Consider the following 20,822-nt stretch of genomic DNA (forward strand, 5'->3'; position numbering starts at 1 on the left):
TCCCTTTCTCTACCTTGTTGCCTTCCTCCCCTGCCATCATCCTCTGCTGCATTTTTTTGTTGGATCAGGCTTGGCTTTGGACTGGTTCGTTTTTGTCCGATCTACTACCCTCCGCCCTCCACCTCGACGCATGCCCCACCACCTTGCTAACCGGTTTTGTCTGTGCCCATCCCACCTTTTGCACTAGATCCATATCTCCGGCTGTGGTTTTGTTTTCATTTTCTGGTTTGTTTTTGTGCTTTCCTTCCTGCCTTTTTTTTTTTTTTTTTTTTTTTTTACATTTATCTTGATGTGTTGTTATTTGTTTATGATGCTTGTTTGGCACACTCTGTGGATGTTGCTCTTGGGGGATTCACTGAAACTCTCCCCCTAGTTTGTTTTGTGTGTGTCGCCGATCTCCTCCGCATTCGCTTTGCTGCCCACTGTCCGCTGCTTGGTCTTTCTCGCGTCCCCACTGCGATGAACTTCCAACGCAACCTTCAGCGTCGGTTTCCGACCAGCACGCGATTGGCTTCCTCACAACTGCTATTATCCGCATAATGTTTTTTTTTTTCCTTGTATTTCTGTTTTTTTTTTTTTCCCTATTTTTGCTTGTATTTCCATTTTATCCCTTTTATAAGGCTTGTATTTCCGTTTTTTCCCTGTTCATTTTTCTTTCTTGTTTTTTGCTTGTAATAAGGCTTTGTCATCTCTTTGATCTGCCCGTTGCTGCTTTGGTTCAGACCCTTGGGTTGTGGATGTGAACGATATCCTGGCTATCGGGTCGAAGAGAAAGAGTTTCAGTTTGGGGGTTCTTTGCTCTCAAGGCCGAGGAATAAGCGCTACCTATGCATTGGAAAGTGTCCGTTTAGTACAGATCTGTTCTTAAACCTGATGAATAGTCATAGGTTAGCGGATGTATTGTAATGGTTGATTGGTATTTTGTTGATGTATGTAACTTTAGCTTCGGTTATGATTTACTTTTAGAACTTTTTGCTCAGATTGTAAAAGCTCTTGCTCGCGACCTTTTATCACTGAATGAGTATGAAATTTTTCCCCCTAAAAAAAAAAAAAAAAAAAAAAAATGAGAATGAGAGAGAAAAGATTAAAAAAAAAAGAAAAATAGATAAAATACAATAAAATATTACTTACAAGTTTATTGTAGCAATTATTAGTAAAAGTTCTATAGCAATTATCAATAAAAGTTTTATTTTACAAGAACTGCTGAGCAAGAAAATTAAATGAGGCATAGTAGGTTTTTTTCTTATTTTAAATTAAGTGCATTTTTAATGGCAATGTCAAACGCTTTATGTTTTATAATATTTTTTAAAAATGTAAATTATTCTTATGAAATTGCAATATAAATGCAGTCTAAGACTAGGTCTAAGGAATTTTCATCGAGGAAATTTGTATCCGTAATTCGAAGTCTATATTTTCGATTTGTCTAGCAAGCGTGAGAAAGGGTGTCAGACCCAAACCGTGTGGTTCTCGGAAGATTGATTTACCATAACTGCGCGTCGAACTGTGTGGCTCTCGTAAGTTTGACAATTCCGTTTTTGGGCTCGACTTCGTAGACATGAGAACTCAGTCCTTGGATTTTACTTCTCAAATTGGGAATTTCCTGATAAACCCAGTTGTTCGGAAAGGAAATAAATAGTGGAGAAAAGAGAATTAAATTTACAGAGAGATCTCATTATCTTGTTATGGATTTCATCACTCTGTTTTTTCTTTTCTCTGCATTTTTCTCTGCTTCAGCTCAACAAATTCAGTCTAATGTGAGCCGAGGCTCTTCTTTGACACCCACCGCAAACTCTACGTGGTTGTCACATTCTGGTCTCTATGCCTTTGGATTTTACAAACAGGGCAATGGCTACGCTGTTGGGATTTTTATTGCCGGAATTCCAGAGAAGACTGTTGTCTGGACTGCAAACCGTGATGGCCTACCAGTCCCCAAAAATACTACCTTGCTTTTCGCAAGCGATGGCAGGCTTGTCCTTCAAATGGGACAAGAGCAGCTGGCCGTCGTAGCTGATTCTTCTGGGTCTGCTTCAGCTTCTATGCTTAACTCAGGCAATTTTGTCATCTATAATTCCAAGAAGGTAATTATATGGCAGAGTTTTGATTACCCGACTGATACCTTTTTACCCAGTCAACGTCTCTTAGCAGGTCATGAGATGTTTTCTAGTATTTCAGAAACGGATCACTCAACGGGTATCTTCCGTCTGAAGATGCAAAATGATGGAAACCTTGTTCAGTACCCGGTGGATACTCCAGACACGGCTCCATATGCTTACTATGCATCTGGGACAAATGGCCTTGGAGATAACGTGACGCTGAACTTTGCTGCTGATGGCTATCTCTACTTGCTAAATGCTACTGGTTTCAACATTAAGAATCTTACGGCTGGAGGACATCCTACAGAAGAAACTATTTATCTCATGAGACTTGATGTTGATGGGATTTTCCGGCTATACTCACAAAATCTGAAACAGAAAGGAAACTGGTCAATTGAATGGTCATCTTCACTTGATAAGTGCGATCCTAAGGGTCTTTGCGGATTAAATAGTTTTTGTGCTTCATTTGATCAAGAGCCTGACTGTTTATGTATTCCGGGATTCGAAAAGGTACACCCAGGCAACAGGACTGCAGGCTGTGAGAGGAGCTTCCCTGAAGAAGGTTGCAACAACAAAAATGGAGATATTAAATACAGTTTTGAAGAAGTGTCTAACACCATATGGGAAGATGTTTCATATTCTGTTCTGTCAGTACCATCCAAAGAATCTTGCGAACAAGCTTGTTTGGAGGATTGTAACTGTGAAGCTGCGCTATTCAAAGACAGGACGTGCAGCAAACAAAGGCTTCCATTGAGATATGGGAGAAGGACACAGACTAATCCAAACATAGCTTTCATCAAGGTAAGTATTTCTACACCCACTACTCCAAATGGAAATATGCCGAAAGAAAACAAGAAAGAGTTTCGAGAGGACATCCTTATTATTTGTGCTTCATTTGTTGCATTCGGATGCATGATGTTGGTAGTTTCTGGATTTGTTTTTTATAAAAATCATTTCCGGTATAGAAAACTATCTTATGATGGAAATGTTGAACTGAGTCACGAGTTTGCTCCGCGATCGTTCACTTACTCAGAACTCGAGCAAGTGACGGGTGGTTTCACGGAAGAGGTTGGCAGAGGATCATTCGGCGCAGTGTTTAAAGGGGCAATGTCTATTGGCGAGAAGGTTGTAGCTGTCAAAAGATTAGAGAAAGTGTTGGCCGAAGGAGAAAGAGAATTTCAGACTGAGATGAAAGTTATTGGGAGGACACATCATAAAAACCTTGTTCGTCTGCTGGGGTATTGCCATGACGGAATTCATAGGCTTTTGGTTTATGAGTACATGAGCAATGGGTCGCTTGCGGATGTGCTCTTCACACCAGAAAAACAACCATGTTGGGACGAAAGAATGGGAATTGCTCGCAATGTAGCAAAAGGAATTCTTTATCTCCATGAAGAGTGTGATGAACAAATCATTCATTGTGACATAAAGCCTCATAACATCCTCATGGATGAGTTTGGGTGTGCAAAAATCTCTGATTTTGGATTGGCAAAACTCTTGAAGCAAGACCAAACCAAAACCTTCACTGGCATCAGAGGGACAAGGGGGTATGTTGCTCCAGAGTGGCATCGAAAACTGCCCATCACGGTGAAAGCAGATGTTTATAGCTACGGTATTGTACTCTTGGAAATCATATGTTGTCGAAAGAATGTAGATTGGAATCTACCCGAGAAAGAAGCCATTCTTGAAGAATGGGCATACCATTGTTTTGAAACTGGCGACATAACTAAATTACTTGGGGATGAAGAGGTTGACAAGAAACAAGTGGAGAGAATGGTTAGATTAGCAATTTGGTGCATTCAAGATGAGCCATCACTCCGGCCCTCAATGAAGAAGGTTCTGCTTATGTTGGAGGGGACTGTTGATATTCCAATCCCTCCCAGCCCTGCTTCTTTCCTAAGTGCGATATAGACTCTCATGTGATTGATTGGGCATGACAAAAGGTTAGGGAAGTAACATAGTGATAAAGTAGACATTATATTTAATATGAACTAGATTTCATTTAAGATTAATTTAGATAAGTTTCGTTATCATTATTTTTAGATTAGAGATAACCATGCGTCTATTTGTATTTCAATTATCTAGTTATTTATTTTAGATTGAGTACACTATTAGTTATCTTTCTAGGGGTTTATCTCCAAGTGGGTGTGGGAGTAGTTTTATTCCAAGTCTAAGTCGTTGTAATGTTCATATTTAAAGGATGATATTTTAATAAAAAGTAAGCATAATTAATCTCAAACCTTGAGTTTGAAAAATAGTTTTAAGTTTTCTCAAAATCTAAAAGGTCTATGTTCCCTCACAATTTAAGGTCTAAGTTCTTTCAGAACTTAACATCTATCCCCTTTACGTATTCACGTATCACAAAACCCTCAAAAAATTTAGTATTGCAAGTCGATGTAATATTTGTTAGTTTGATAAAATTTGGTCTAAATTAAAAGTAAACTTAATGGTTGCACATATGTTGATATGTCCTCTTTTCTGCATACCATTCACGGATTTTAGTCTTCAATTATTTTGATTAGCAATACTTTGAAACCATGTTGGTAAAGCAACCCTGTACTTCATTGGTGATGAAGGATTCATTACATTGCAAAATTATTTTGCTTTTTTATACAGAAACCTATCATCCCCACTGATTTGAATAGAGCAGTGCAAGATTCTCATATTACATTAATGTTGTTTGAGGTTTACTTGCTTTATGTAAAATTATCATGGTCTTCAATTTTTGTCCTTGTCGTCTTGTCTCAGCCAACTTGCTCGAGCAGGTATAGTATCACAAAAATCATTTTGGTGCTACAATTTATAAACTCTCGTGCTCTTATTTTTTTTAGCCTCATTTTCTTTTTCTTTGTGGAAAAATATACATACATCTCTCAAACTACTATTTCATTATCAATGTCTCTTCTAAACAACCAAAACAATGTCAAAAGTATCCCAACGCAAGCAAAAAGATAAAAATAACCTTACAAAATCTTCAATAAGACAAAAATATCCTTGTAAATTCGAAAAAAAGCCCTAAAAAAATTAAAATGACCCCCTTTGTTTTTAATTTTTTGTTTATTATTTTTAGTTTTTTTAATTTTAATTTTTTAGTTTTTTAATTTTTTTATTTTTTAAGAATTATTTTTAATTGTCTTAATGATATTTTTGTCATTGGGGATATATTGACATTGTTTTGATAATTTATAAGAGATATTGACACACTTGATAGTTTGATGGGGACATTGACAATGCAGTGGTAATTTGAGAGAAATATGTGTATTTTTTTTATTTTTTGGATGAATAAAAAGAATAATAAGATGAAGGGGTTGGAGTTGAAAGAAAGTTAAAGTTTTTAATAGCATGGATTTTTAGGTGGCAACGCTTAGAATAAGTCTGGCTGTTTGCATAAGCATATGTATGAATTAATTGCTCAAATTGTTCGAGGAATTTTCTCGGTGTTTGAGGAAAACGCAGAGAAATTTCCTCAAACTTTCTCACCCTTCTACCTTACACCGAGAAAATTTAATCCTGACACCCTTCTTCTCAACTTAATGCAAACGCCAAGAAAGAATTCTCGGCATTTTTTCCCCAGTTATAAATGCGCTAAATACATTTTTTTTAAGTGATTTTTTCCCTAGAAAATGTAAGAGAATTGGGATTCAATGTTTCTTCTTTTCACTGTTTTAGACTTTAATTTCCAGCTTTAGAGATTTAGGTTAACATCTTAATTATGAATAAGAAGCTACAAAATGCTACGCTAAACTTTAAATATATGTTGACAATGCTTCGTTACGTGATACATGCTTCGTGCATGTTGTGTTTTAATAACATTACTTTAGAGTGTGTTTGACATTACTATTTTATAAATAAAAAATGCGATTTTAAATCAAATCGCAGAGAATGAATTGTTTGAGATTTGGTTTTTAAAAAATTGCTATTAAAAAATATAAAAAAATCTACGATTTCAAATCGCAGATAATAAGGTGCTTTTTTGAATACACACATTTTAAAAGTTAAACTACGATTTTAAAGGTCAAACTGTGATTTTGCTAGACGCTTAACTGCGTTTTTTAAAAAAAATTATGTTTTCAAATTGTATATTTAAAAATTATGTTGACAAAACGCTCCATTTTAAACTTTATTTCATGTTGGGTGTTCGGACATTTTATACTTTCGGTATGCATTGTACTCCACTTCCCATCTCCTTTTTTGCATCACTACATTCTATTTCATGTATTTTGTTTAGATTGTGGTTAGGTTTTGGTTGTTATGTTGTTTTGGTTTGAGTTTTTGGTATTGTTGAGATCGAGATTGTGGTTGCCTCTATCCTTGTTGTATTTAGGCATATTTTTCTTTGCTCATGCCATTTTGCCTTGGAATATTGTTTGTAAAATGCATCTCACCTATATGCAGTCATTGGATAATCTACATGAATTAGGCATCTTGATTTTCATTCATATAATATCTGGGGTGCATTAATTCTTCAATTATCTCGGCGCTTCATTTCCGTCTCAAAGTGCCCATAACCTGTTTGTTGAAATGCCTACATGTACTTTCCAGGCATTTTAGGGACATTCTCCTCTCTCATTAATTAATTGATTTAGACATTTTAGGGCATGTAAATGTGCACATTGGCTGAGCCATCTTGCTTAGCATGCATTTGCATTCCATTCCATGTGCACAGATTATTCACTTTTGCTTTGCTCATTCATGCTCCTCATAGTCATAGCTCTTCCATTCTTTAGGGACCAGGTCTCTTAATATAGTAGGCTCTATAAAGTTTTGACGTGTTCCTTGGAGTCATTGGTTTGACGAGATTGAGGTGTCAGCCTTGCACTAAATGCATCATCCTTTGGTAATAAGTCACTTGGTTGGATTGTGTTTCCTGTTACGTGTGACACAGGCTAAATGGCAAGGAAAAGTCCCAGAAACTAGAAATTCAAGACTGCGATTGTCCAGAAGATTTACTTTGACTGATTCTAAGGGTGGGATGAAAGTGCGCGCAGTAAACCGTTTTAACTTAATTATCAACGATAAAAAAAATTATGGAGCGATTTTGAAATATGAAAATTCATTGAGAACAATTGAAAAAATTAATGCTAAATGCATTTATATGTTTTAAATAATAATTAAATTTTGTTGAATTGTTCACCAACCTTCATACAATGAACAAATGAATTCATTATTGGATTTGTAAGATTCATATATGAATCACACAAATCTAATGAGAGATTTACATTAAAAAATAAAAATAAAATAGTCCGGCGAATTATGTGTAATAGCATAATATTTTGTGCAAATTTAATATGAAATCTGAATTTAAAGTTGTTCTAACGAGTTTAATTCAAAGCCCGCAATAGTACGTAAGACTGTAAGAGTAGTAGACTCAGTTTTGACAATTAAGCTACAGAGAGATATCATTATCTTGTTATGGATTTCATCACTCTGTTTTTTCCTTTTTCTGCATTTCTCATTCTTTTTTTTTTAATAAGTGAAGAAAAATAAAAAATCATCTCAATTCTATCTTATATTCTCTCTCAAATAGCATTTAAGTTGTGAACATACGTATTTTATTCTTGTAATAAAACACGACCGTTGAATTATTTCAAATCTAAACAGGAGAGGCGTTACTATATTGTGTAAAACATTTACCAAAAATACTTGTTTGTGAGTTTTAGAAGAAAGATACACAAATAAAAACTTTATTTTTTTTTCCAACACTTTAAGTTAATAAAAATATTTAATTGAATAAAACAAAATGGATGACCCCGTCAACAATGCCATAGATCATCCAAAGAAGAGCAGATTAATCAAAACTAGTAGCAGGATAAAGCCAGATGGAGACACTCCATGCAGTAGAACTCCATTTGAAGCTAATGAAAAATAATTAGTTTAAGAGTAATATTATTTAACAGACTAAGATACATTTATCAATCAATCGGAATGATGTGACGGTAAAAATTATTCATTAATCTAATAACTAATTTTTACAGTCACATAATCAATTTATATGGAAATTCTGTAAAGTCTGCTAAACGGCATCAGTATTTTATAAAATGCATTTAGCATGGTAATGATGGTTCAGATCATCATTATATTGACAGCTGTGATTTTCAAAACATTAATTAATAGGCTAATAGCTTTGATTTGGTTCACTTTAACTTATTTCATTTCATTTATAATATAAATATGCACGACCAATGCGTGGTTATATTCTAAGCAGTAATTTTCAATTCGAACATGAGGCTACATGTTCCAGCTACTTATTAAACAAGTGAGATTTATGTGGTTTTTTTTTTTTTTCTGATTAAAAGAGGAAAGGGGGAGGAACAAGAGGCAAGATGGTTGAATTCAAAGCTCATAAATCCAGTAACGCGAAGCGTGAGAGATGCGTCAACCTCCGTGGTTCTCAGAAGTTTGACAATTCCGTTTTCTGACTCGACTTCGTAGACTTTGTAAGTGAAAGACGGAAAGAGACCGGCACTGAGAGTCCTTTGGGCATTTCATGCTAAAACCAATTGTTCTGATATGAAATGAAAAGTGGAGAAAAGAGAAGCTACAGAGAGATCTCATTATCTTGTTATGGATTTCATCACTCTGTTTTTTCTTTTCTCTGCATTTTTCACTGCTTCAGCTCAACATATTCAGTCTAATGTAAGCCGAAGCTCTTCTCTGACACCCACCACAAACTCTACGTGGTTGTCACGTTCTGGTCTCTATGCCTTTGGATTTTACAAGCAGGGCAATGCCTACGCTGTCGGGATTTTTATGGCCGGAATTCCTGAGAAGACGGTTGTCTGGACTGCAAACCGTGATGACCCACCTGTCTCCGGCAATGTTACCTTGCTTTTTGCAACCGACGGCAGGCTTGTCCTTCAATTGGCAAAAGAGCAGGTAGCCGTCGTAGCTGCTTCTTTCGGGTCTGCTTCGGCTTCCATGCTTAATTCAGGCAATTTCGTGATCTATAATTCGGATCAAGAAATAATATGGGAGAGTTTTGAGCACGCGACCGATACCCTTTTACCCGGTCAACGTCTCTTAGCAGGTCAAGAGCTGATTTCTAGTATGTCAGAAACTCAACATTCATCAGGTATCTTCCGTCTGAAGATGCAAAATGATGGAAACCTTGTTCAATACCCGGTGGGTACCCCAGACACAGCTCCATTTTCTTTCTATACATCGTGGACAGGTGGCAGTGGAGATAACGTGACGCTAAACTTTGATGCTGATGCCCATCTCTATTTGCTAAACACTACTAGTTTCAATATTGGGAATCTAACGGATGGAGGATATCCTACAGAAGATACTATTTATCTCATGAGACTTGATGCTGATGGGATTTTCCGGATATACTCGCATCATCTGAAACAGAAGGGAGACTGGTCAAAGGAATGGTCATCTTCGAATGATGTGTGCAATTCTAAGGGTCTATGCGGATTAAATGGTTTTTGTGTTTTAAATGATCAAAAGGCTGAATGTGTATGTCTTCCGGGATTCGAAAAGGTACAACAGGGGAACTGGACTGCTGGCTGCGAGAAGAGTTTCACTGTAGAAGGTTGCAAAAACAAAAATGGAGATATTACATACAACATGGAAGAAGTGGCTAACACCGTATGGGAAGATATTTCATATTCTGTTGTGTTAGTACCATCCAAAGATTCTTGCGCACAAGCCTGTTTAGACGACTGTAACTGTGAAGCTGCGCTATTCAAAGACAGGACCTGCCGAAAACAGAGGCTTCCACTAAGATATGGGAGAAGGCAACTGAGTGATTCAGACACAGCTCTCATCAAGGTAAGTACGTCTACACCCACTACTCCAAATGGAAATATGCCGAAAGAAAACAAGAAAGAGCTTCGAGTGGACATCCTAATTATTGGTGCTTCATTTGTTGCTTTTGGATGCATGTTGTTGGTAATTTCCGGATTTGTGTTCTATAAAAATCATTTTTGGTATAGAAAACTCTCTTGTGATGGAAATGTTGAACTCAGTGACGATTTTGCTCCACGATCGTTCACTTATTCAGAACTTGAGAAAGTGACAGATGTAAGAAATTTCATTTAAGTATGTCCCTTATATCACATATATTATTGTAATTATAAAATTACGGTGTTCAATATTCTATTCCAATTTGAAGCTTATTATGTAAATCAAATATTATGAATTAAATGACTGATTTAATTCTTGTGGAACAAGTATTTGATTTTAATCAAATATTCTGAATTAAATCACTGATTTAATTCTTGTGGAACAAGTATTTGATTTAATTAATGATTTAATGTTTGTGGAATCAATTAGCTGTATTGATTGATTTTTTATTCCTTGATGGGAGGAATAATTAAGGTAACAGCTCTAATTGAGGGTCCCCTGACCTACCTATAAATAAGGCCTGTGTATTCCATCAATTGGCACTCACTGGTAGGCATAGGTCAGAAGAACCTCTCAATAAAATTGTTTAGTTTTAGTTTAGTTTTGTGAGCGTTCTTCAAGCTGCTTGAGCAAAGCAATGGCTGGAGGTACATATACATATATATATTAAATTTTTCCGCTACTAATTATATTGTTAATTAGCATTTATATATATTCAATAGCTTACATGTGGTATCAGAGCCACCTCTAATCCATATTTGCTCAGTTTAATTTTGAGATATGCCTGCTATAAAATTTTATTTTTTGTTTCAATAATACTTTATTTTGTTTATTGATTATTGAAACAAAATACATGGTGAGGAGCATAAAGTATATCGAAATTGAATGAAAGCCACGACCACTCACTGGTCTGTTTACTTTTATTTTTTGACCATATTGCCATGCTCCCTGTACGAAACCCATGCTTATTGAAACTGAGAACCATTTGTTCTCAACAACCATGAAACCCACGTGTACATATATGTTTTATTTGTTTTGACAAAATTGCTCATGTGGTATTGTTTCTTAAAACAAAATTATGTGGGGCCAATGGGTGATCAGGACCCTTGGTCCTTCACTTTCCTCTGGGTCTCTTTCGATGAGAATTTACTGGAGACAAGCTACAGAAACGCCCCTACCTGCAGTGCCGATTTTTTTTTTTTTTTTTTCTGCAGCACCGGTCTCCCCCTCTCCCACAGCAGCGGCGTTGGCCGCATAAGGTGAGCTGTTGACGGAGGAAGCCCCATAAGGGGCCGCCTGTGATGGGCAGAAACGGCGCCTACACAGGCTGCCGATTGGCCGGAACGGTGGTCATTTCACCGGGCTACCCACAAAAAAAAAAAAAAAACTGCCGGCAGCCCCACACGGGGTGCCTGCTGTTTTTTGGCCGGCGCATTAAGGAACCGGCGCCGGTGACCGGAGAATGGGGAAGGGGAAGATGCAGCGGCGCAAGGGGCTAGCTTTCCGGGTTTGGGTGTTAAGTTTTTCGGGTTCGGGTATTATCATTCGGGTAGGGTTTTCAAACCCATAAGGAAACCGGGTCTAGTGGTTTTGGGCCATTGGGTATGGGCTTTACTTTACCCAAACCCAATTCAGTTTTTTTTTTTTTTTTAAAAAAAAAAAGGTTTATTAAGTGGGCTAACCCGATTGGGCCAACCCAATATAGAAACCAAAGGCTGGCCCAATAAGGAAGCCCAACCCGATAGCCCATTCAGTTAAAAAAAAAAAAAAAAAAAAAGGGCTCATTGGGTTTAGAACTTGGGCTCTTAAGGTATAAAGGGCCTTAGGTCACTTCAAGACCATTAGGCTATTCAGTTTTTGATGCTTTAATATTACATTTTTATTCATCTTATGATTTAAATTGTTCAGTATTAAATTATTGTTTCTTTAATGCATGAACTTGAGGATATATTTATTCTTTTAATTGTTTAAATATAAAGTGTTTGATGCCTGGACCTGAGAATAATTAACTAAGCCTCATGTGTTGGTGAATGTTTATGGTACTATCCAAAATTGCAATCGGAAAGCTCTGGCAAGGTAAGTCTTGGGACTTAAGTGTGCCATTGTGCGCCCCCTCACTTATCTGGGACACTATCCGATTGTACTTTGGAAAAATACTGTTTACCCACTAACATGATGGTTTTGTCTTTTATTCTTGAGAACTTTATTTGTGGCATCTATACAGTTATTGGATGTTAATGAAGTAGTGATTATCATAATAATTTTGGGAGAACCACAGCATCCTGATTTTATAATGATAATTGCATCAAGATCATATATGTGAACTTCATAAGGAAAATTAACATCCTGTTGTAATTAATTCATAAATTTAATTACTAATCCCCACAGGGACGTTATTATTTTTATGATTTAATTAGAATAAGATAATAAATTTAACTTTAAAAATAAAATTTCTCTTAGGCCCACAGGTACGGAGAATTTTATTTATTAATGTTAAATTTATTAGTCCTATTAAAGAGTAAATTTCATGCGTGATGCAACCTTTGCCCACAGGTAGGTTGAAATTTACTATTAAATTAGCATTGGTTAATTTAAATAAATTCGATGTTAATGAAGTCGTAATTGTCATAATAATTTTTGGGAGAGCCACAGCATCCCGATTTTATAATGATAATTGCATCAAGATTATACATATGAACTTCATAAAGAAAATTAGCATCGTGTTGTAATTAATTCATAAATTTAATTTGCCAATCCCCACAGGGACGTTTTTATTTTTATGAGTTAATTAGAATAAGATAGTAAATTTAACATTGAAAATAAAATTTCTCTTAGGCCCACAGGTACGGAAAATTTTATTTATTAATGCTAAATTTATTAGTCTTATTAATAAAGAGTAAATTTCATGCGTGATGCACCTTTGCCCACAGGTAGGTTGAAATTTACTATTAAATTAACATTGGTTAATTTAAATAAGGTTATTTCATAGCGTTAAAGTATATAATTTTTCTTGGTTACTGGATGTATTCCTACTGCTTTAATTATTAGTATTTTATGTTCCAATAATTCCTAGTGGTAATTTTTTCCTGACTGAAAAGAAAATGTGCTTTTCACTTTGGGGTATTTGGAAACTGAATTGGCGTTTCGTATGGACGAAATCAAGTATGCCGCATGAGATTATTAAACATGAACGATTGTAGTGATTTAAATCGCTTAAGGTTTAGCGTTCATGAAATCTTATATCAAGGACAGCATTAGGATTTTATTCCTTAATGTTTTATGGCCAAAGAAAGGTCATTGCGGAACATTTAGTGAGTTCCAATAAGGCTTTGGCCTGCACCCTAATAGAAAAGCTTTAAAGTAAAACTTTTTACAGTTTCAAATGTGCCTGAGCACATTATGGAAATGAAGGACATAACAGCTCATTATAAAGTCCCTAAAGGTTGAGATTTTTGAGTCATTGTGGTAAATTTTATTTTAAATTCTCTCATCTAAATATGAAAATTTTCAAATATCTTGTGGCACACATAAGGATAACTGATCAATAAAGCAACTTCTGATCATGTGTGTTCAAGAAGATGAGAGATTAAACATGAGAATCCAGAAAGTTACTCATGTTAAGGGAAAGACCTTTATAGGCAATCATGTCCAATAGTTGATGAATGAGAACAAGGTGCCAACAAAGTGTTATGGCAATTAAGATACTTGTTTCTCTTACACTAAGGAAAATTATGGGCATATAAAGCATGATTGCATAAAGTATCATAAATGACTTGAAATAAAGGTAATCTCATACACCTAGTGTGTCATGAATCTCTTTTATTGACTCTCTTAAGGACTATGTGGATTAAATTTGGTTTAGCAGTCCACGTTGTCAACATAATGCAGGGTTTTCTAAATAATACTTATTTACAATTGGAGGTTGTTGGGATCTATAGATTAATTTTTAAAAAATCAGTTATGTCATTTTGACCTTAATAATGTTTTTATATATTCCACAATTATTTTAGAAATTTAATTTCTATTTTAGTTTGTTAAAATCAAATTTGAATATTGTTAAATTTTTTTTTTTGGTGGAATATTAAATTAATGGTCTATTTAAAATTAATCTAGATCCCAATTTTTGAAAAATTAATCCCTGCATATAAATGTTGACATAAAGGAGAGTCTTATGAATGAGAAAATCCTCTATGTTATGGCATTGGAGATTGAAATATATCTCTATAAAGAATAAAATGTCGATAAATGATAGAGTTTTTACGACTCTTGAAATTTACTACCTTTGGTATTTATGTGGACAGCATTAAGGAAAAGCAGACCAACTATACCACTAAAGGTGCCAACAAAAGGATTTTTGAAATTCTTGAGATCATGTACAAGTGTAACCTTTTCCATACTTCTTGCCTAAATGGTTAGAGATATCCTATCTCTTCCGGTAATAACCATATAAGGTTTATGTATCTCTATCTTCTAAATCATAAGGTTTGAGCATTAATGCTTCTAGTACCTATAAGGTAGAAGTAGAGAAACAAAACAAAAGAAAATCAAGATCGTAAGATCTGATAGAGGCAGATAGTATTATGGTAGGTACACGAAAATGGGACATGAAAGGTAATGTTCTATTCTCCTAATAGAGTGAAGCCTTGAAAACCGCTGTGTATACATTTAACTCGATTCCAATCAGAGTTGTCCATAAGACACCTAAATTAAGGAATGAAAGGAATCAAGTTCAAATTGTTTACGCATATGGGGTTGTCTTGCTATAGTGAGGATTTATAATCCACACCTAAGGTAATTAGCTTTAAGGACAACTAGCGGAATTTTATAGGTTATATAGTAAACTCCAAGGGGTTTAGGCTTTACTGTTCTTCATTTAGTCCTAGAATTGTTGAGTCTAATATTAAAAATTTCTAGAGAACGCTGAACTTAATGGGAGTGCTTATCCTTAAGGGATTAAATTAGAGGAAGCACAAGAGTTGACTGAAGCCCCTTCACATGAAGGGTGTTTGATTGTGCTTAAGAAAATTCAAATTGATTATCTTCAAACACAATCGGTTTCAGAAACAGTCAACTCATAAGGAACAAGTTCAGAATGAACCTACTCAGACTTTGTCAAAAGTAAATGAAGTAGATTAAGAAGATTTTCTAAAATAAGGCGACCAACAATCTCTAGTGATTATGTTGTATACTTCTAGGAGTCTGATTTTTATGTCGGACCTAAGGACGATCAAAAATTTGTTTTCACATCTTTTTGGGTGGAGATAACTTCACATTGTGTTTCAATGCCATGAAGGAGGAGATGAAATCTTTGGCTAAAATTCAAGTCTGCAATCTTGTTGACTTACCAAAGGGAGTTGTAGCCATAGGCTGCAAATGGGTTTATAAAACCTAAAAGGATGCTTCCGGGTAATGTTGAACTATATAAAGTTAGACTTGTAGCCAATGATCTTACTCAAAAGGAAGGCATTGATTATCATGGTATGAGTAGCTCATTTTGTTTTAGAGCTATATTAAAAGGATGTGAAAAACAATTTTCCTGAATAAGGATCTTAAGGAGGAGGTGTACATAAGACAACTTAAGGGGTTTTATTAATAACAGTCAGAAAGCTTGCAAATTAAGGATATCTATTAATGGACTAAGATATGTCTCTCATCAATGGTATACAAAATTTTTACAAGGTTATTACCTCACATAGGTTTCTTGAGAACCTTGTTAATCATTGAATATACCTTAAGGTCAGTGGGAGTAAAGTTACATTTCTTTTAGTCCTGTATATAGATAATATTTTGCTTGCAAGCATTAATTTATGTTTGCTACATAAAGTTCATCTCACTAAAGTTTTTGGGAGAGATTCAGAATGAAGAACTATGAATCTTCAGTAGCACCTATTATTAAGGGGGATAATGTCCCAAAATGTATTGGAACAAAGACAGATATTGCATGTGTATGCACAGGTCTATATTAGACCTGGCATTGAAATAGCAGTTGGACTATTGGGTCAATATAGTATTGTGGAATATGCAATGAACCAAGAACTACAGATACACTTACCATTTGGTGGTGTTTTTTCAGGTTTGATTTTTGCTAAATGTGTAGATAGTAGAGAATCAACTTCAGTATATATGTACTGAAGATGCAGTAAGCAAACTACAGTTACTACATCTACCATGAAAGCAAAAGTCATTATATGCTGTGAATTAATTACACAGGCATTATGGTTGAGACATTTTTTGTTAAAGGTCTCAAGATTGTCGATTTTATAATTAGACCCATAAAGATCTTTTGATTTAATTCTACTACAGTTATCTTTTCTAAGAATAAACTGAGTAGAAACAGAAGTATGTATATCGATATAAAGTATTACTATGAAAGAGAACATTAAGTGATAATAAGTGTCTATTGAGCATATAAGTATTGAATTAATGATTGCGGATCCCATGACTAAAGGTTTACCGGTAAAGAAAGTATAAAGTCATGTGGAATATATGAGATTCATTAATTCATTTGTGCTTAGTTTCTCTTTAATTGGTCTATAGACATAAAGGTTATGTTATAAAGATTTTTGTGCACACATATATTATTCTTATCCGTGGGGATAAAATTAAAGTTGGACCCGAATGACTTATAGGAAGTTCATTCATAAAGTACATTATCCATAAAGTACTCATTTAGGGAGGTATTAGACATCGTGATACATGGAAGGGACGGCTTATTACATAAAAGCTTTACCGCCATGATTCGTGTGTAGTATTCCTTGAATGAGTGGGAGGATTCCATGAATGGTTGGAATAGATAAAGTATTGGCCAAATCATAGAACTGAACACCATAAAGAATTTATGTGTCATAAGGGCCAAGTGGGAGAATGTAAGAAATTCCATTTAAGTATGTCCCTTATATCACATATATTATTGTAATTATAAAATTACGGTGTTCAATATTCTATTCCAATTTGAAGCTTATTATGTAAATCAAATATTATGAATTAAATGACTGATTTAATTCTTGTGGAACAAGTATTTGATTTCAATCAAATATTCTGAATTAAATCACTGATTTAATTCTTGTGGAACAAGTATTTGATTTAATTAATGATTTAATGTTTGTGGAATCAATTAGCTGTATTGATTGATTTTTTATTCCTTGATGGGAGGAATAATTAAGGTAACAGCTCTAATTGAGGGTCCCCTGACCTACCTATAAATAAGGCCTGTGTATTCCATCAATTGGCACTCACTGGTAGGCATAGGTCAGAAGAACCTCTCAATAAAATTGTTTAGTTTTAGTTTGATTGCTGTGGAGTCATTCTTCAAGCTGCTTGAGCAAAGCAATGGCTGGAGGTACATATACATATATATATATATATATTAAATTTCCGCTGCTAATTATATTGTTAGTTAGCATTTATATATATTCAATATCTTACAACAGATGGTTTTAAAGAAGAGGTCGGTAGAGGATCATTTGGGGCAGTTTTTAAAGGGACAATGTCAAATGGCCAGAAGGTTGTCGCTGTTAAAAGACTAGAGAAAGTGTTGGCCGAAGGGGAAAGAGAGTTTCAGACTGAGATGAAAGTTATTGGGAAAACGCATCACAGAAACCTTATCCCTCTGCTCGGGTATTGTCATGATGGAATTCATAGGCTCTTGGTTTATGAGTACATGAGCAACGGGTCACTTGCAGATGTACTCTTCACACCAGAAAAACAACCTTGTTGGGATGAAAGAATGAGAATTGCTCGCAATGTAGCAAGAGGAATTCTTTATCTCCATGAAGAGTGTGAGCAACAGGTCATTCATTGTGATATAAAGCCTCAGAACATTCTTATGGATGAATACGGGTGTGCAAAAATTTCTGACTTTGGATTGGCAAAGCTGTTGAAGCAAGACCAAACAAATACCTTTACTGGCATCAGAGGAACAAGGGGGTATGTTGCACCCGAGTGGCATCGGAAACTGCCCATCACAGCAAAAGTAGATGTTTACAGTTACGGAATTGTGCTCTTGGAGATCATATGTTGTCGAAAAAGTGTGGATTGGAATTTACCTAAGGAAGAAGCTATTCTTGAAGAATGGGCCTACCATTGTTTTGAAGCTGGCGACCTAGGTAAATTACTTAGAGATGAAGAGGCTGACAAGAAGCAAGTGGACAGAATGGTTAAATTAGGAATTTGGTGCATTCAGGATGAGCCATCACTCCGGCCCTCAATGAAGAAGGTTCTACTTATGTTAGAAGGGACGGTTGATATTCCAATTCCTCCTAGCCCCGATTGTTTTCTAAGTACGATATAGACTATCAAGTGATTGAGCCTCGTAATTTGTATAACGACGTTATGAAGTTTCTGTAAGCTTTAAATTCATGTGATCCTTGCGTATGCATCTCGTCAATCCTCTATTTTAAGCTGCTGGATTATGCAGTAGAGTCCCAATTTATTCTGGCCGTTGCAATGTATTTTTGTTGTTGCTTATTAAAAATGATGCTTTCTCATAAAAAAATTAAAAAAAAAAAAGCAAATAACATGATATCTTTCCAACATAGGAGTCAAACCTTTCTGCACACAAGTATACTCAACAATATATATGTTAATAGCCTTTGTACTGAGATGGATATATTCGTATGGATTGATCATGTCAAAAGAGGTAATATCAGAGGAAGGATTTCAGTAAAGTTCAAATTTTAGCTACCATTTCATAGAGCTTTTTGATTATCAACCACCTACGATGCGCAAATTTTCATGTTCGAGGTTTCTTTTCATGGTTCGCCTTGGATATTAGCCAGACTCGAAGAGTAAGTTGAAGGTTATCTTTTGTGGTTAGCTAATTATCAAATCCTAAGGAGAGAATGAATGAAATGGGAGAAAACTTGAACTGTTTTCATTAGCTTGAATAAATTGTAGCTTACAATATATATACTCTGTTTTTATACACATAAAACAGATCATGAGCGAAAGGGAAGAAGAGAAGTTAGTTACAAAGCTATTCAACCATATAACTAACTTAATTAACAAACTAACTGTGTTAATTAACTAAACTAATTAGAACATGTGTAACACATGTGCAATCTAGTTAGAATCAATCTGCTGTTACTCCCCTCAAGATGAAAAAATTCAATATGTTCATCTTGGACACAACTCCAAGTAGACGCATCCAAATACCTAGTCCTAAGAAGCTAACCATGGCTCGGATACCATTTGTTAGGGAGAAAAATGGTTTGTGAGTTATTACCAACATGACATTAATATACATATTTGAATACCACTCTAGCCTAAAAGCTTAAATTATGGGCTTGGATCCACTTAGGTATATGAAGTACTATTTTTCTTTATACTTTCTTAATATGAGACTTAAAACTCACAAATGCAACCACAACGTGGGGCACCAAGGTTGTGTAACATGTTCTACAGGATGTGCAAACCTTACAATAAGAGGGTTAAGGGTATATATAGGTCATATGGAGGAGAGTTATGACTTGAACATGATCAAATATTGTAGTGACCCAAAATAATTAACTAGGCTTAAGACAGCTTGGTTAGGAGTTAATTGGACTTTGGGTCACTGAGGATAGCTGGAGGGGCATTTTAAGAATTTTGGACTTTCTAAGCTACTGTACACAAACGCTCGCATGGGGGACCACACGAGTGCTCGCCTGCTACAGTGCATGAGCACTCGTGTGGGGACCAGGCCGAGCGCTTGTTGACTTTTTGTTGATCGATGGTTTTTACCTAGTCGTATACCTAAAAAGCATTTTTAACCTTTTGTGAACAGTACAAAAGTGGTCGCTGCTACAGTACGTGAGCACTCGTTGACCAATTTTTAGACTCTTGAACAATACCAAAATCGCACGCCTGAAAAGCATTTTTAACTCGTTGTGAACAATACACGAACACTTGACACCTTAGTACACGAGCACTCACACCTTTTCAGGATTTCTCTTGCAACACCCTCAACTTTTTCCCCTGTATAAACCCACCCCCACACAACCCTTAACCCTCATTTTAGGCTTTGTTGTCCTAAAGAAACACTGCTTGATTGCTTTTTGAGAGTTTGTGAGGTTTGTGAGTGTTCTTGGAGAATGAGGAGGTGTGGAGCTCTAGCTATCTTCTAAGGTGACTTCTTAATCATTCTTTCATGCTATTGTTACTACTCTCTTAATGTTACAAGTTTTAAAAGATGCCATAATGAGTTATTGTACCCGTTTTTCTTGTAAAATCAATAGCGATTTCGAAAAGCTTTCAACCTACCATTGTTCTCTTTAGAAGTTCCATGATAAGATGTTTTCACTTGGATGTGCCTATTTCTTAATAAAACCAAGAAATGTTTTCAAAAGACTTTTAAATACCTCTTTGATTCTTTGTGGTGCGCTTTCTTGAGATGTTTGTGTTTATTTTGAGCCTAGGAAAGAAATACCAACCCATAGCCTTAGATAGAAACCTAGATTCATTTTTGGGGGATTTCTAGCCAAACCCTAGCCTCTGGCTGAACGCTCGCCCTAGGGAGCGAGTGCTCGCCTAGAGAGCGGGTTACAAGCCCCTTAGCCCCATAAATGTGTACAAAAGTCCATTTTCATTAGATGGAACCTCGTAGAGTTCTCTAGTACTGCTCATAACGATGAGTTATGTTTCGTTATAGTAGTGATTTGTGATATCGGAGGACTCGAGCGAGCGAATGAGGTAAGTAAACACTTACGAACACTTTCCTTAAAAACGTGGGATATGTCAACTAATTGACCAAGCATATAATATGAACTTGTCTACTTTTTGTAATAACTTGGTAACTGCTTTAAAAACTGGTTGATAAGATGCATTGTATGACATGGTATACCAGTATGTGTGGAATAATGGCCATAAGCTTACTATATAGACTTGATTCTTTGGTCAAAT

General features: G+C 35.5%; 1 protein-coding gene and 1 pseudogene across 1 annotated transcript; both read left to right on the plus strand.

Moving 5' to 3' along the window:
• Positions 1 to 1,682: 1,682 nt before the first annotated feature.
• Positions 1,683 to 4,055, plus strand: LOC132164964 (G-type lectin S-receptor-like serine/threonine-protein kinase LECRK3). The gene has a single exon (XM_059575482.1). The coding sequence runs from the start codon at positions 1,683 to 1,685 to the stop codon at positions 4,002 to 4,004; it is 2,322 nt and encodes a 773-aa protein (XP_059431465.1). The 3' UTR covers positions 4,005 to 4,055.
• A 4,602-nt stretch (positions 4,056 to 8,657) lies between these two features.
• Positions 8,658 to 18,234, plus strand: LOC132164965 (G-type lectin S-receptor-like serine/threonine-protein kinase LECRK3; annotated as a pseudogene).
• Positions 18,235 to 20,822: the final 2,588 nt, after the last annotated feature.

The sequence above is a fragment of the Corylus avellana genome, chromosome ca11 (assembly GCF_901000735.1).
Source record: "Corylus avellana chromosome ca11, CavTom2PMs-1.0".
In the NCBI taxonomy this organism is placed as follows: domain Eukaryota; kingdom Viridiplantae; phylum Streptophyta; class Magnoliopsida; order Fagales; family Betulaceae; genus Corylus; species Corylus avellana.

Coding starts and splice junctions, on each gene's coding strand:
- LOC132164964 (XM_059575482.1), top strand. CDS start 1,683: ATGGATTTCATCACTCTGTTTTTTCTTTTCTCTGCATTTTTCTCTGCT.